This window comes from Propithecus coquereli, unplaced genomic scaffold (genome assembly GCF_000956105.1).
Source record: "Propithecus coquereli isolate 6110/MARCELLA unplaced genomic scaffold, Pcoq_1.0 Scaffold346, whole genome shotgun sequence".
NCBI classification, from domain to species: Eukaryota; Metazoa; Chordata; class Mammalia; order Primates; family Indriidae; genus Propithecus; species Propithecus coquereli.
The window spans coordinates 120,404-134,982 of NW_012149130.1; the positions used below are offsets into that span (position 1 = coordinate 120,404).

Sequence of the window (14,579 nt, forward strand, 5' to 3'; positions counted from 1 at the left end):
TCCCACCAACAGTGCATGAGTGTTCCTATCTCTCCGCATCCATGCCAACATTTATGGTTTTGGGACTTTTTGATAAGGCCAGTCTCACTGGAGATAAGTGATATCTCATTGTGGTTTTGATTTCCATTTCCCTGATGATTAGAGATGTTAAGCATTTTTTCATATGTTTTTTGGCCATTAAAAAATAATTTTTTTAAAAAAAGTAAACAAATCCCACATACTCCAACACAGGGTATCTGGGAGAGCCCTCGGACAGCGCGGTGTCAGAGAGCTGCTGTCGGCAGGTAGAGCGGAAGCATCCAGACAGGGACAAGGCAAACGGAGAAACCGACCGGGGGAGAAACCTGCGTGATGCGTACGGTCTGCATGCGCTGGGGCCCGGGGTGGGGACAGCGCGTCTGGTGGAGGCTGGGCCTGGAAATACAGCAGAGCAAAGGTGGATGGGCCCAGGGCAGCCTCACCGAGGAGTGTGTGGACCATCGGGAGTGACAGCTGGAGGAGGGGAGGAGAGGCCGCATGAAACCTACCCACAGCCGGGCAGATCCCACTGGACCTCTGTGGCCTGCATCCTTGCTGGGTCGGCTGACCCGGACGCTCATCCTGAAGCCGTGGCCGAGCTGCCCCCGCGGGCATCCCCCACCTGCAGCTCCAGAGCGGGTGCTGGTGTCTGAGCTCCGGGAGCGGCCTGTGGGATAGGGGAACCTCAGTGCAGACCCCAACGGACTCTCCTTTTGCGCCCTCTGTAGGAAAATTGCTGCTTATGATGAAGAAATCCAGCATCTGTATGAGGAGATGGAGCAACAAATCAAAAGCGAGAAGGAGCAGTTTCTCCTGAAGGTGAGCGCACTGCCCGGCTTGGCTCCAAGGGCCGCCATGTGTCTGCTCTGACCACCTCCCCCATTTAAGGGGCGTTACAAGGCCCCCACCGTGGCACGACTGAGTCCCCTCTCTCTGCTTTATTTTTTTTTTCATGGCATTTGTCACCTTCGCACATGACATGTAATATCCTTGTTTGTTTTCATTGATTCTTATCTGTCTCCTTGTCCTAGTTAGTACACAAGCTCCGCAGAGCAGAGGTCTTTGTCTCCTACTTACTAAGGTGTCCGCGGCACCTGGACCATGCCCGGAACGTCACAGGTGCCCAGCAAATACTGTTGAGTCCGTGAATGAATGAACAGGGAATGACCGAATGACAGGATGCAGGTGCACGCTTCCCCGTGAGGCTGGAACTGACACTGGCCGGTCCCCAGACCTATACAGCACAGACCTATAGGTCCCCAGACCTATATACCCACATGCACCAAGCCCTGCCGTCTGTCTTGGGAGGTCAGGACTGACAAAACCCTTGTCGTCGCCAAGCTAAGCAGGACCCTTTTTGGAACGTGCTCATGAAAAGAAAAAAAAAAAAGCTCCAGGGAACTCAATTACCCATTTTTGGACTATCGCTTGGTGGGCTCTTGGCAGAAAAGCCTTTGATCTTGAGCTGCGGCTTCCTCGGCCTCAGTGCTAAGCCTGGGCTGTTGCACAACCCCTTCCCTTGAACCACATTTTAATTTGGGGCTGCTTCGGATTTCCCACACCACTGCTCCAGGTATTGTCACAGACGTCGTTCAGAGAGGGATTCAGAACACTTCTCAGAAAAATGCAGTAATGTTCTCCAGCTGGTGCCCTCTGGAAGCCTGTGGGCATCTCCAGCCCTCCCGTGCTCGTGTGCGGCCTTACGGCATTCTGGCGGACCCCAGCCTCACAGCTGCGCGAGCACGCAGAGGACCGAAATCACACGCTTCTCACCAGCAGACCCGAAAACAGTTTCTGAGAACAGCAGCTTTTCCCTTGCCCTAGGACAGCCACCCCCTTTATCCCAGTGGCATCCTGCAGAGAGAGAGGCCGAGCTCTGTGGGGCGTTTTGCCCCTTCTGCCTAGGCCATGACTGCAGGTCAAAGGTCCTAGCTAAAGAAAGAGGCATGATTCCTGAAGCAAAAGGTAGGCCAGGGCCAAGGCAGGAGTGGGCAGAGGTCAGAGGAAAAACTTCAGGGACAAATCAGCGTCACTGAAGGTGAACGAGGCCCACCTGTCCCCTTCTGCTCCCCATCCCTTCTGGACGCCAGCTGCCTTTAAAGCTCGGTGCTTAGATTTATGCCTTTTGCGTGAACAGGGAAACTGCTAAGATGTCTTTGGCAGCTCTGTTAAGCCGTTCGATACACGGGCTTTTGCCTGGCGATGGGGTGAGGATAGCGGGGTTACAGTTTATGACATCATGGAAAAGGCTGCACCCTCCGGCCGGCGTTTGGATCCAGGCTCGACAGTTTGGCCATGAGGGAAGCTCGTCATCACTTGGCCCTCCCAGACTCCTCCATGCTCTGTCCTGGCAGGGGCAGTAAAACACCCCACTGGCCGCTGTCGGGACAGCAGCATCCGCATGGGGAGTCTGGAGCCGCTTCCATTCCCAGCGGTGTTCACGGCACCTGTGCGGTGAGCAGCACAACGGAAGGAGGCAGATTCCTGGCGCTGATTCTCTGGAAACAAATGTCGGGGGCAGGAGCTGACTGGCTGGATCCTACCTGTGCCACTCGTGCGGTTAAGATGAGGACAGTCGCAGGCTCTCCCGTGGTTCTTCTCCCACTGACCTGCCTGAAAACAGGCAGAGGAGCCAGGCAGCGTCTCTAGACAATGCTCAGAAACATCCTGAGCCTCTGAACGGAGCTGTCCCAAGGCCTCTGACCCGAGCGCAGCCCCAATGCTCTGCTGTGCTGCTAACACTGTCATGCCAAACCTTCTAGCACTTTCCGGCAGCGCCCCTTGGCTGTTGTCCTCAGGAAGGAGTCATTCCATATCACAGAGAAGCCTGGGGGGCTCCAGGAGTGAGTTATTAATATCTGGGGTTATGATGGCTTCCTCTCTTCCTACACATGTTATGCCTCCTTTGTGCCTACTGCTGGTGCTATGGGTGTTTTTGTTTCTATTCTGTGAACGAAGCAAAAGCGATCCAAAAGAATGAAGCAAGTTAGGTGGGTGATGCGGGGCTAGAACCCAAGTCTCGTGCTGCCCGGCTCAGGGCCCTTACAGACCTGACTCTGCTGAGAGCGCCACATCCGACAGCCCACACGCTTTCCTCTTCATTCCACAGCCGGGTCCCCTTGCACCTGCATCCGTGGGGCTCGGCACGTCTGCGTGGAGAAGCCAGTCTAGGGTGGGAGGAGGGGTATGAAGCATAGGCGTAGAGGCACAGTAAGGACCAGGGCCTGGGAAACCTCAGGCACCGTGGGAAAATAATGAACACTTAGACCCTCAAGAGGAAGGAGCAACACCCCTGTGTTTCAGAGTGAGGCCAGTCATCCGCCTTCCCCTCCCACCCCCGATTTACAGAGGAGGAGACCAAGGCCTGAGATTCGAACTCAGGCCCCTGTTCTCCCTGCTCAGTCCTCCACCACTGGCTGACCCTGCCTCTGTTTCTGGTGGGGCGTAGGGTGGTGGTGCACAGTCAGCGACACGGTCACACGTGCGGGGAGTTCGCAGCGTGCTCGCTGAGCACCGACACTCTCTCTGCCTCACTGGTCCTCCCTAACTGGGCAGGTAGCTCACTGGGGCCCTGGAATGTGTGGGAAGAGCCCTGATGGGCCCTGCTGTTGAGCGGGCTCGGGGTGGGAGAAAAGATCTGTAACCCAGGCGTGGCACATTGGGTCCCGTGCATCCCTCTTTCCCGCTCGGCAGGACACGGAGAGGTTCCAGGCCCGCAGTCAGGAGCTGGAGCAGCAACTGTTATCCAAGGAGCAGGAGCTGGAGCAGCTGACCCAGAAGCAGAAAAGGGTATGTTGTTGCCAGTGTCCCCGAGCACCTGGCTCCTCGCCCCGTTCTTTTCTCTGTCCCTCGCCCGCTTTCCCTGCCATTCACTTAAGGATTTTATTTTTTCATCTGAGAGGAACCATGTAGCTGTACAAAAGACAGAATTAAAAATCACAGATGATCCTAAGATAAAGCCTTTACTTCTCCAGTGCCAGGTGTTTAACTTGGAAAAGTTGCCAAGCATTTCCCCACAAGGTATCTGCAAACACTTTCGTATAATGATACCCAAGAGCCACCAGAATGCCAAAGCTTGAATTTGTTTCCTGCCTCCTGTATAAGAAAGGAGGGAAATGCTGAGGTACAAGGGACATTGTCTAGCACTGATATCTTGGGGGATGCAGCAGACAAGTTTCTTCCCTCCAGGATGGCCATGGATACCTCCAGCTGGAAAAGCCCCTTCCAAGGTCAGTCTGTCCCTCCCTGTCTGCGTGATGCCTGGGCGAGGTTCATCGGCCTCCTTGGTGACTGTTCCCGTAACCCTGCAGGAAGCACACAGACATGAGACACGCCTCTCTGATGTACGGGAGCCCCCAGGAAGCACTGGCTGGTGTGCTCTCAGGGCAGTGTCTATGGCTGGGGATGCCTGGCTAACGACCCCAGAAAGATTGATTATCCGGGAAAACCTCCTATCAGCAGCCTCCTCTTCATAGCAAGGACTCATGGAGGAGAGAGGCCCGGGTGCCACCGGCCTCCTAGTTTCTTTCGCCTGGCACTGGAAGGAAGCCAGCCCTGGACAGACTTAGACGCATTGCTTCCATTTGAATAGAGAGGGCTACTTTTAGGAACACATCAAAATGTGCTCGAAGACACCCCTGCTAAGGCCAGGGACTGTTCCGCTGCGGCTGCCACCCCAGCTGTGGATGCCGGTCTCTTTCCTTCTGCAGCAGGGTGACGTCCACGCCGGGCACTGCAGCTGCCTTTCCGTTCCCCGTCCCCATTCGCCCCTCGCTTCTCCTACGCTGTCTCCCTCCCGGTCATGCATCAAGTCCTTGCCACTCAGAGTCACCCCTCGATGAACGGCCGCCACTCAATTCAATGACTGCGCGCTGCCGGTTCCACAGCAGCCTCTTGAGAGTCACGAGAAATCCCTCGTTGTTGCTTCTTCCTCCCCTTACTGGCCACACTCATTAGGCTAAATTTATTCTGATGTATGTAGTTGAGGGTTGGAAGCTCTGCAAAGCATAATCACCAGCCAAGGAAAGCTGAAATTATAAAAATGCAGGGTTTTTAGTTGCTTTAAGGACATAGAAGAGGCCCATGTTCTGTTTGACCTGTTTTAGTTATTCCCTAAGAATTTCCATGGCTTCTGGCAACCCTAAAATGCTTCTCCAGATTAAAGGAATTGGACTTACTTAGTCGAGAGGATAAAAGGGAATAAATAGACTTACCATCGGCATGCAAAACCAAGAAGGATGCTTTTATGACAAATGCCACTTAGCTGTTCCCCGTCTCCATCAAGGACCAAGGAAAAAAACCGGCTTAAAGGACAAGATAGATTTAGGTCAGGTGTCAAGACTATTCTGATGTTGAGATGGGAGACACAGATGGACTGTGGAACTTCCTTTGCTGGTGGTCTTTTTGAACGGGGCAGCTCCCTCTGGACTGTTTAGTGGTCCCACGTGGAAACAGGGGAGAGAAATGTGCTCTGAAAGCCCCTTCCTGCCTGCAGAAGTGTGTGTGTGTGAACTGAGGGGCAGGAAAATGCTGATTTCGGCTTGAGGGCGGTAAGGGGTAGCAGTGACGGTTCCTGCCCTCCAAGCAGGGAAAGCACGGTGTGGCCAGGGGCCAGCCTGATGGTGGTGGCTGGTCCTCATTCCCCTCTGCTCCCCTTTCTTCTCAGCTGGAAGGTCAGTGCGCAGCTCTGCACAATGACAAGCATGAAACCAAGGCTGAGAACACCAAGCTGAAGCTCACTAACCAGGAGCTGGCCCGCGAGCTGGAGCGGACGTCGCGGGAGCTTCGGGAGGCTCAGGAGCAGCTGGACAGCCTCCAGCAGGAGGCCTGCAGACTCCACCAGGAGAAGGAGACGTGAGTCCAGCCTGTGTCCTCCACTGCTGTCCTCCGGCCCATTGCCCACTGTGGCATGTTCCCTCCCCTCTCAGACACCCCGTCCCTTGCCTGTAAAATGGGGATTTGCTCCATTGCTCCGAGACCACTTCTAACCCTCTTCCAGGGGCCTGGCACTATTAAGCAGACCAGTACTCTGCCAGGCATTGCCTAGGAGTGACCAGAAATGTACAACCCTGTTCTTGGAAAATTATCATGTGACTAGAAAGGCGTGTTATTCCACCAACAAATGTGAGGCAGCCTGTGAGCAGATGCTGCGTGAGCAGACAGACCCTAAGTGACAGCCATGGGAGGCCAAGGTGGGTTGGAGGGAAGCAGGAAGGCTTCAGAGATCAGCATGTCATCTGACGGGGCGTGGGGCAGTGCCCTGGAATCTTCTCTGCAGCTCTGCCCATTTTCTCCACCGGTGTTCCCCGGATTAGACTGTGTGGGCCCAGTGGGGGGGACCCCACGTCCCGCAGGACCCGACTTGCCAGTGAACTGCTTTTGGTGTCCGGCCCTGAGTCCAGCGTGCTGGGCAGAGGCCCGCCGGAGGAAGAATCCAGACTGGGTCTGGACCTTAAGCTGGAGGAGCCACTGAGGAATCAACCATTTATCTTGTCTTAGGCGTCTTAGGTTTTGAGAACAAACGCACCCTGAGGCTCGCAGCAGAAGAATCTCACTTGTTTATTTGTTCACTCATTTATCCGTGTGTTCATTGACTTACTCATTTGGCAAACATTTATGGAACATTTTTTTGTGCTACATACTGTGTTGCGCATTCAACATATCTCACGTATGTCAGTAATTCAAGATCATCTCATGTGACCTTTAAAGCATCCTGACATGGCAGGTACTGTTATTGCCAACGCTAATTTACTGATGGGGAAACGGAGGTTCAGAGGTTTAAGTAACTGTCCCGAGATGCTGAGAGCTGGACATATCTTCTGACTCCCTCCGGAGAGTAATGAGCTGGTCAGAAAATATTCTCACAGCAGCAGGACTGGCCATCGTTCCCTCCCTCACTCATTCACACGCTCTTCTTTCATTCATTCGTTCTGCAAAAGGTAGTCGTGTGTCTGGTCCTGAAAGCTGCCGGGCAGTACTGCAGGTCTGACTTCAGGGAAAGGAGCAGTGTCACTTACCAGCACCCCATGTTGACAGATGTTAGCTCCCCTCGGTCAAAAGTGAAAGCCCTCACTCCGTCTGTCTGGTCGCTGGCCAGACTTTGGTCATAGGCCTAAATAAACCTGTTCTGCCAGTCTGGCTCCTGTGTGGAGTCCTGTGCCATTCAGGACCGATTGCCTGGTATGAAAGGGAGGAAATGTGTTTGGATTAGGAATTTTACCCTAGTAACACTTCTCCAGTTTTAAAAAAAAGCCTCCCAAGTAGCTGACTTAAAACAAAACGAAGCCCTGCATTCCAATTCCCGGACGGCCAGTGGTGGAAGGACAGTGTATTTCATCGTAAACAAGCAAGATCAGTTCCTCTTCACTGAGAACAGGTCAACAAGGTATCAGCATTTAACTTCACAAACAGAATTAAAGATTCAGGCTCTTAAAATTCAATCAAGTTCTAAAAGCAATAAGCATTTGAAGGCACTAGCATCAGAACAGCAAATGGAAATAAACCCCCGGTGCTGGAGTGCCACATCTCAGCGTGAGGACGCAAAGCTTTCTGAGTCTTATCTTAATTAACCGAGCCAGAGACACAATCTCTGGAGGTTGGGAACTGAAAAAGAGGGAGGGAAGGCGGGTTGGGAGAGAGAGAAATAGACTCCAGAGCCTTCCTGACTTGCTCTCAGGAAGCTTGCAGAAGCTGGCAGGATGGCCTGCCAGCCAGGAGCGTGTGTCCCGCCCAGGGAGACCAGGAGGGAAGAGCAGCAAGAGCCTCAGCTTGTTCTCTGTGGAAGGGAATCGCTGACCAGCGCACTGAGAGCACCTTAATGCTCTGATCCACCTCCCTTATTTTGTACATGAACAAACTGAAGCTCAGAGAGGTGTGGCGAACAGCCCAAAGCCACACAGCTAGTTAGAGACAGAAAACAAGGATGAAGCCTAGTTCTGATTTTCCTGTGCTTCCCTGGCAATGCCTCACTCTAATGTGCGCTCCAGAGCAGCTGGGAGGGGAAAGGGTGCAGCTGGGAGATAAACAGACTTAGTCATTTATCAGCAAGAATCCTGAACGGGCAAAATTAATTTTTGTGTTCTTTGAAGATGCACAAGGTAGGAGAACTAGATTTTAAAATGAGATGAAGAAAGAACTATTAATCAAGGAGATAATATAAAGATAAAAGTCAGCTGAGAAGCAGTACATCTCTGTTTATTTTTTAATTAACTTTTATTTTGAGTAGGTAGGTATGACAAGGTACAAAATTCAAAAGGGACAAAAGGATAGATACTCAAAAAGTGGTCTGCCTCTCCACCATTTTCCCAGTCTCGTCACCCAGGAGCCACCAGTCACGATTTCTTGTGGATCCTTCCAGAGTGTGCTGTGTATATGCAAGCACAGGCACATGTGCATGGGTGTGCAGGCACACACACACAAGCACACACACATGCACACACACTAGCTTCCTTGATAAAACAGTAGCACACTACGCATGCTGTTCTGCATTTCCTCGCATTTCTCGCTTGACAATATATTGGTATCTTGCAGAGTGCTCCATGGCTCCTCCCTCTCCCAAAAGCAAAGCCAACAGCAGTTCCCTAAAGGTAACCGTAAACCTCTCACCAATTACCACTCCAGAAAAACAGCAGGTTCTCTCCCTTTCGGTTTATGTATTATTCATGTATAGACTTTAAGAACCTCTAGATTACAAGGACTTTAGAGGTCGTTTAGTCAAATATCCAAGTGTCATTTGTTTTTCAGAAATGCCTTTCTTTTTGTTGACATAAAAATATATATCTGAATGTATACGTGTGTGTATATATGTATACACAAATGTCCAAATATATGTACGTTTACTGGACAAATAGATACAGTGCACATATTTGCATGTATCTGTGACATGTATGGGTGCGTACGTGTGTGTGTGTGTGTGTGTGTGTGTGTGTGTGTGTGTGTGTGTGTAGCTCCAACGGTCAGCTGTGCAGCAAGGCCAGAGGGGACCTAGAATGTAGGGACTAGCCGCTCAGTGACACTGTGTGAGAACCTGGAGCACAGGTCCCCGGCGAATGATTTTCCTTAGTGGAGGGAAATCTGTGCACTCTTGGCCGCCCCAGAGAGAAGCGGGATGCAGGGCGGGGTGGGGCGCAGGGGAACTCCAGCTCCCAGGGCCCAGAGCCCGGAGCGGCAGCTCTGCTCACGTAGCACTCGTCAGAGTAGAGTCTTAGACAGGGGCTTGGGGACCCGGTTTGGATAATGGGAAATACATTGTTTTCCCTCAAGTTGAAATTAAATATAATTGGTAATAAAATGCTACAAATTTGCAGCTCTGCAGGAGCCAGAGAAGTTTTGTTGCTTAATTAGGATTGTCTGAGGTGAACTTAGAGTTTGATTCAGCCTGTTATTACAGTAAATTGACTTTACAATTATTCTATAAAGAGGGGAAAAAAAGAAACACGGATACCATTTAAGGAGTCAGGTTATTAGGAGCTTGGCAGGAGAGTCCCATGGACCCCGCATGCTGGTGCTGTTTTCAACAGCTCAGTAATGATGTCGCTGGAGTGGCAGAGCGGTGGCTGCCCTTGCCCAGCCTGGGGTGTGCACAGCCGGGCAGCCTGGCAGCCTGTGGAAAGTGATGCATCGACCAGGCTGCAAGATGCTCCCTACGCCAAGAGCTGCGCTGTGGTTTGGAAATGCGGAACTATGGACCCTTTACAGTAAGATCCAAGGGCGATTTTGAAATTTCTAAAGCGTGGTGTGGAGCAGAGGGAAAGACCAAGACAGAATTGTGAAGTTAAGCAAGTTTCCCAATATCGCTCAACTCTGCTTTATTTGTTTTCCTTTCATTTCTTCTCTGAGTGGTGCTGAAGACCTTCCCAACGCCCGCCTGCCTCCCTTCCTCCCTGCCTCCCTTCCTCCCTGCTTCCTTCCTCCTCCCCTCTTTTCCTCCCCCTCCCTTTTCTTTCTTCCTGTCACTGTTTGCTGATTGCATCTCTGTGCCAGGCACTGTGTTGAGGACATAGCTGTAAAAAAACCAGGTACAGCCCCTGCCCCCCATCCGAGTTGCCCCCAGCCACCCTGTGCCCCCGCCCCTCTGCTTCTCTCTCCCCTTCCTCAAAACCCCTGATACAGCCGACATGTTCACACCCTGATATAAATGACTGATTGGAATCGATCCATTCTATCTCTGCATCACAGCCAGAGAGGAGAAAGCCTAAGTCGAAGAAGTGAATGCCCAACAGTGGAAATTCCAAGTATCTGCGAACAGACTGGGGACTTCAGGGGGAAGGTGGGAATGGGGAAATGATTCTTCCAGAGCTCCTGAAAACAAACCGAACCAGCATCTGAGTGGGGAGGGGGTCAGGTAACACAGGTTCTGCTCTCCGCCTCCGAGGTCCGGCTGGAGAAAAATACCGATTCTAATTCCCCGAAGTCTGGGCAGGGCGGATGGTTTCGACCCTGGGAGAACAGTGCAGCTCTCACCCAGCCCTATCCGCCGGCGCCGTGTGGGCTGGCTGTGGCACGAGCAGAGTCTGGGGGCAGGAGGCACAGATGAGGACCCTGGCTCGGTCACAGGTTGTCTGTGTGACCTGGGGAGACTGTGGAACTTCCTCGGGGCCAGGTCTACAGCATGGGGAGTAGGGAGCCGTGGTGACTGAGGCAGCGGCTGTAGCGCCTGCACCGGGCAGGTGCTCTCTGGAGGAGGCCGCCTTCCTCCATTGCCTTCCTCCCTCGCGGGCCTCGCCTGCTGGCCTCCACACCGCGCCCTCTGCCCCGTGGCTGACCACCCCGCTTCCTCCTCCCCAGGGAAGTGTACCGCGTGACGGAGAGCCTGCAGCGGGAGAAGGCCGGCCTCCTGAAGCAGCTGGACTTCCTAAGGTGCGTTGGTCGGTGCCCCCGGAAGCCTCGGGAGGGAAGGGCTGGTCCAAGAGCGCCGCCCCTGCCTGCGCCTGCTGCTGGGAAACGCAGCTGCTGAGGGGCCTCTACCCCCTGGTCCTCGAGTAGCCTGCGCGCCACCACGGGATGCCCGCTGTGCCGTGTGTGGTCCGTTCACACGCACGCGCACCTCCCTCTCCAGTTCGGGCCTCTTCACCGGGCCGCGCCTCACCTGCTTTGTGTCTCTCGCGGTTCTGTGCGTGGCTCTCACGCAGACGGGAGAGAGGCTGCGGTTAGTGAGCAGCCGGTCTGTGCCACACGTGTCCTCTCTTTCGTCCTTAGCAAACCTGGCGGTAGGAAGGGCAGTTGTTCGCGCGGGAGCTAACTGATGAGCAAGCTGGTGCTAGAGAAGTGAGGTGACGCACCGCACGTGGCACAGCCACTCACTGGTGGAGCCGGAATTGAAGCCGCATCCGGCCAGCTCCTTCCACCTGGCCATGCTCTGTTCCTGTTTGTGGAATGAGCAGAGGAATCACAGACAGAGCGCCAAGAAGGGGGTTGGTTCCGCTTTCGAAAACTCCCTGCAACAAATTCAAAGTCAGCTGGTCTGGAATGTGCCAAAAGAAACAAAGCCGCGTGGGGAAAGGTGGACTTTTCAGTTTTGCCTACGCAGGGGCCGAGCACCTGCGCCTGCCGCCTGCCCAGCACCTCCCGGCGACGGTGCTGAGACAGAAGGACTGCGGGTGCTGAGTTTTAAAGGACAAGTGGTTTCGAATCACTTCCCAGGTACCTTAGGAGGTTTTGGTTTTGGTTTTGGTTTTTGTGAACGCAAGGTAAGGTCACTGTGTCTGGCGTCTAGGATGCCACCAAAGTGAAAGGTACTTCAGCCTGAGGGCCTTTCAGACTGAACTCCACAGATGGTGCAGTCAGGCCTCCGCAGGCAGGGAGAGGCCCGGGCTTCTTAGACGGCCAAGCTCTGATCCGCTGCGGAGAAGCTCTTGATTCGTAGGAAGGCTTTAGTCAAAGGAAGAGAACAAGATGTACAAGGACAAGTTTTTGAGTCTTCTTCTTATTTTTCTCTATTGTATTTAGAAAAACAATAAAAGGGCAGATTCAAGAGGCTGAGCAGGGGAGGATGACCAGACAGCTCTCCACAAACACTCACCGGTCTCTCTAATGGAGACCAGCATTTGTGCAGAATCACGTGCCTGCAGCCCTTCTGTGCCATCGATCGTGGGGTTACCAAACTAAGCCCCTCCAGCTGACGAAAGCCGGGAGGTGGAGGGAAGGCCCCACAGCAGATTTGACCTCCACAGGGAAACCGCCAGGAATCAAGGGGCAGATGATGCTGGGTGGGCTGGGGAGGGTGGCAGGAATGTGGAGGGAGGAGTAGGGGAGGGTGGTAGGGTCAGGACAATGGCTGGGATGTAACCAGGAGACGAGGGCTGCCATCCTAGTGCAAACAGAGGCAAACAGAAGCAATCTTAGGACACTCAGGAACGTGCACTTTGAGCTGGATCTGGTTCAAGACCCAGCACTCCCCTCATTGGCTTATGTGACCCTGGGCAGTTGACTTAACCAGTTCAAGTCTTAATTTTCTCATGCCCAGCTCACAGGCTTCTGTTGAGAATTAGATGATACATGTGAACGGGAGTCGCGGCAGGGCAGTGGCATGAACCGAAGCAGATGCATTTAAAGAGGATGATAGCATTTCTTTAAATACCGAAGCTGGCCACACAAAGCAGGAAGCAGCACAGCATGCCTTCCAATCACGGGACTTCCCAGGGCTCCCGAGGTCCTCGCCCAGGTGCAAGGCTGTTAACTCGCTGCCCACACAAAGCGAGGGTGCCTCTGGCATGAGAAGCTCTCTTTGCCATTCTCAGGGCTTGTAAAACATCCTCCACATCCCTTCCGACTTGCTCTGAAGGCCCTGGCTGTGTGCCGGCCTGCTTGCCGCATGCAGGTAACTGAAAACAACCCCGCACGGCCCTGGTGTTTCTGCAAGGCTGGGGGAATCGGAGGTCAGGGGCCAGGCTGTTAGTCCCAGGCCTGCCCACAATCCACTCCTGCAGTGCAAAACACGCTCAGCAGAGTGCCCGGCACACAGTAGGTGCCACAGCTGTGCCCCCACTTCCCCTTCAGCAGTGTGGGCTCGTTCAGAGGCCACTGCCCAGAAGATTCATAGCATCAGCGCTGCAAACGCTTGGAGGCCCCCGGCCCACCCCCTCCACCTCTCGTGCTAGCGGATGACTCTCCCAGCCATTCGCCTCAAGGTGTCCTGCAGCCTCACCGCATCCCGAGTCTCAGTTCTCCAGTCTGCTCCTTCTCTGGAAGCAAGAGCGGGTGGGATCTCCTTCTAGAATACAAGCTGGGAACAGTGCGGAGGGGGTGGCCTCTGCCAGGAGCACGGGGGGGTCATCCGCCACAGCAGAGATGCGGGCACGGACAGGCCCAGGAGGACGCTCTCGCGAGTGGCCCTGGCTATCTCTGAAACAGGAGCCAAGCGTGAGGAAGGACAAGGCGCCGTCTGCGCCCACATCTCTGCCTTCTTCCTCAGGCGCTGTGCCAGCACTGCTCGCTCGCCTCCCCTGTCAGTCTTATCTCTTTTGGAGAGACCTACAGCTGTACTCTACTATTCCTTGTCTGACATCTCTGGTCCTCACCTCCCTTCCATCCACTTTCCAATTCTTCGGTCCCTTTACGCAAAAACGCTTCGAAGGGGTTGTTCACACTCACTGTCTCCGCTCCATTTCTTCACCTTCTCAACCCTCCAGCCAGGCTTTTTTCTCCAGTGTTCCATGGAAACCGTTCTTGTCCAGGTCGCCAGTGACTTCCATGTTGCTAAAAATATCGGTCAGGTCTCAGGCACCACCCTGTCCCCAGCAGCGTATTCTGAGCACCACATCTAGAGGGTACTTTGAAAACTGGAGTCGGGTCCTGGCACCCCTCCGCCATCCACCCCCAGCCCCTTGGCTTCGTATCTCATTTGGAGTTAAAGTCTAAGTTTGTACGGTGGCCCACGAGGGTGTGAAGGGTTAGGTCCTCGCCTCCCCCCAGTGTTCCTCTGACCTCATCTCCTTCTCCCCCTTTGAGCACTCTTCCGCCTCCTTTGCTTCTCACGCACGCCAGGTGTGTCCCAACTCAAGGATTTTCCCCTGCTGTCTCCTCTACCTGAAATGCGCCCCCAGCACCTGGCCAACTCCTCCCTCTCCAAGTCTGCTCGGATGCTGCCTGAGCAGTGGGGCCTTCCCAGCCACGCTGGTCGAAACACCCCTGGGCCCTCTGGCTCGCCTCATTCCACTTTCCTGCTTTCTTTACTCCACAGTAATTATCCCCCCACTGACAGGCAAGTTCTCCGAGGCAAGGACTTTGTGTTCTGCTCATCGGTGTGACCTCGACAGCTAGAACACTAGGACAGAGCCTGGTCGTAGTGGGTGCTCAGGAGTGAATGCGTGCGTGCGTGCGTGCGTGCGCGGTTCAGAGGGAGGAAGCGGGAGCTCAAAGCAAGTTCACAGGCGGAGCTGGAATTCCCGGTCACCCTCTGGAGTAGGTGCCCCTAGTGAGAGGAGAGGCCGTGCATGCTCCTGAAGGGCTGCGGGTGTCAGTGGGTGCTTCAGTCTGTGCCAGCCTCTGAGCTGATTTACACACAAACTACCCTCCGCCCTGAGTCACATCCCTAAGGAAAGAGACTCACACTCCCCGGGCTT

The 14,579-nt window shown here is 53.8% G+C and overlaps 1 protein-coding gene across 1 annotated transcript in view; it reads left to right on the forward strand.

Moving 5' to 3' along the window:
• CRACR2A (calcium release activated channel regulator 2A) overlaps window positions 1-14,579 on the forward strand; it is an 87,210-nt gene that overhangs the window by 46,836 nt on the left and 25,795 nt on the right. The window contains exons 6-9 of the mRNA XM_012651039.1: window positions 747-837; window positions 3,712-3,807; window positions 5,684-5,871; window positions 10,804-10,875. Coding sequence (XP_012506493.1) covers window positions 747-837; window positions 3,712-3,807; window positions 5,684-5,871; window positions 10,804-10,875 — 447 coding nt within the window. The remainder of the gene's footprint in view (window positions 1-746; window positions 838-3,711; window positions 3,808-5,683; window positions 5,872-10,803; window positions 10,876-14,579) is intronic.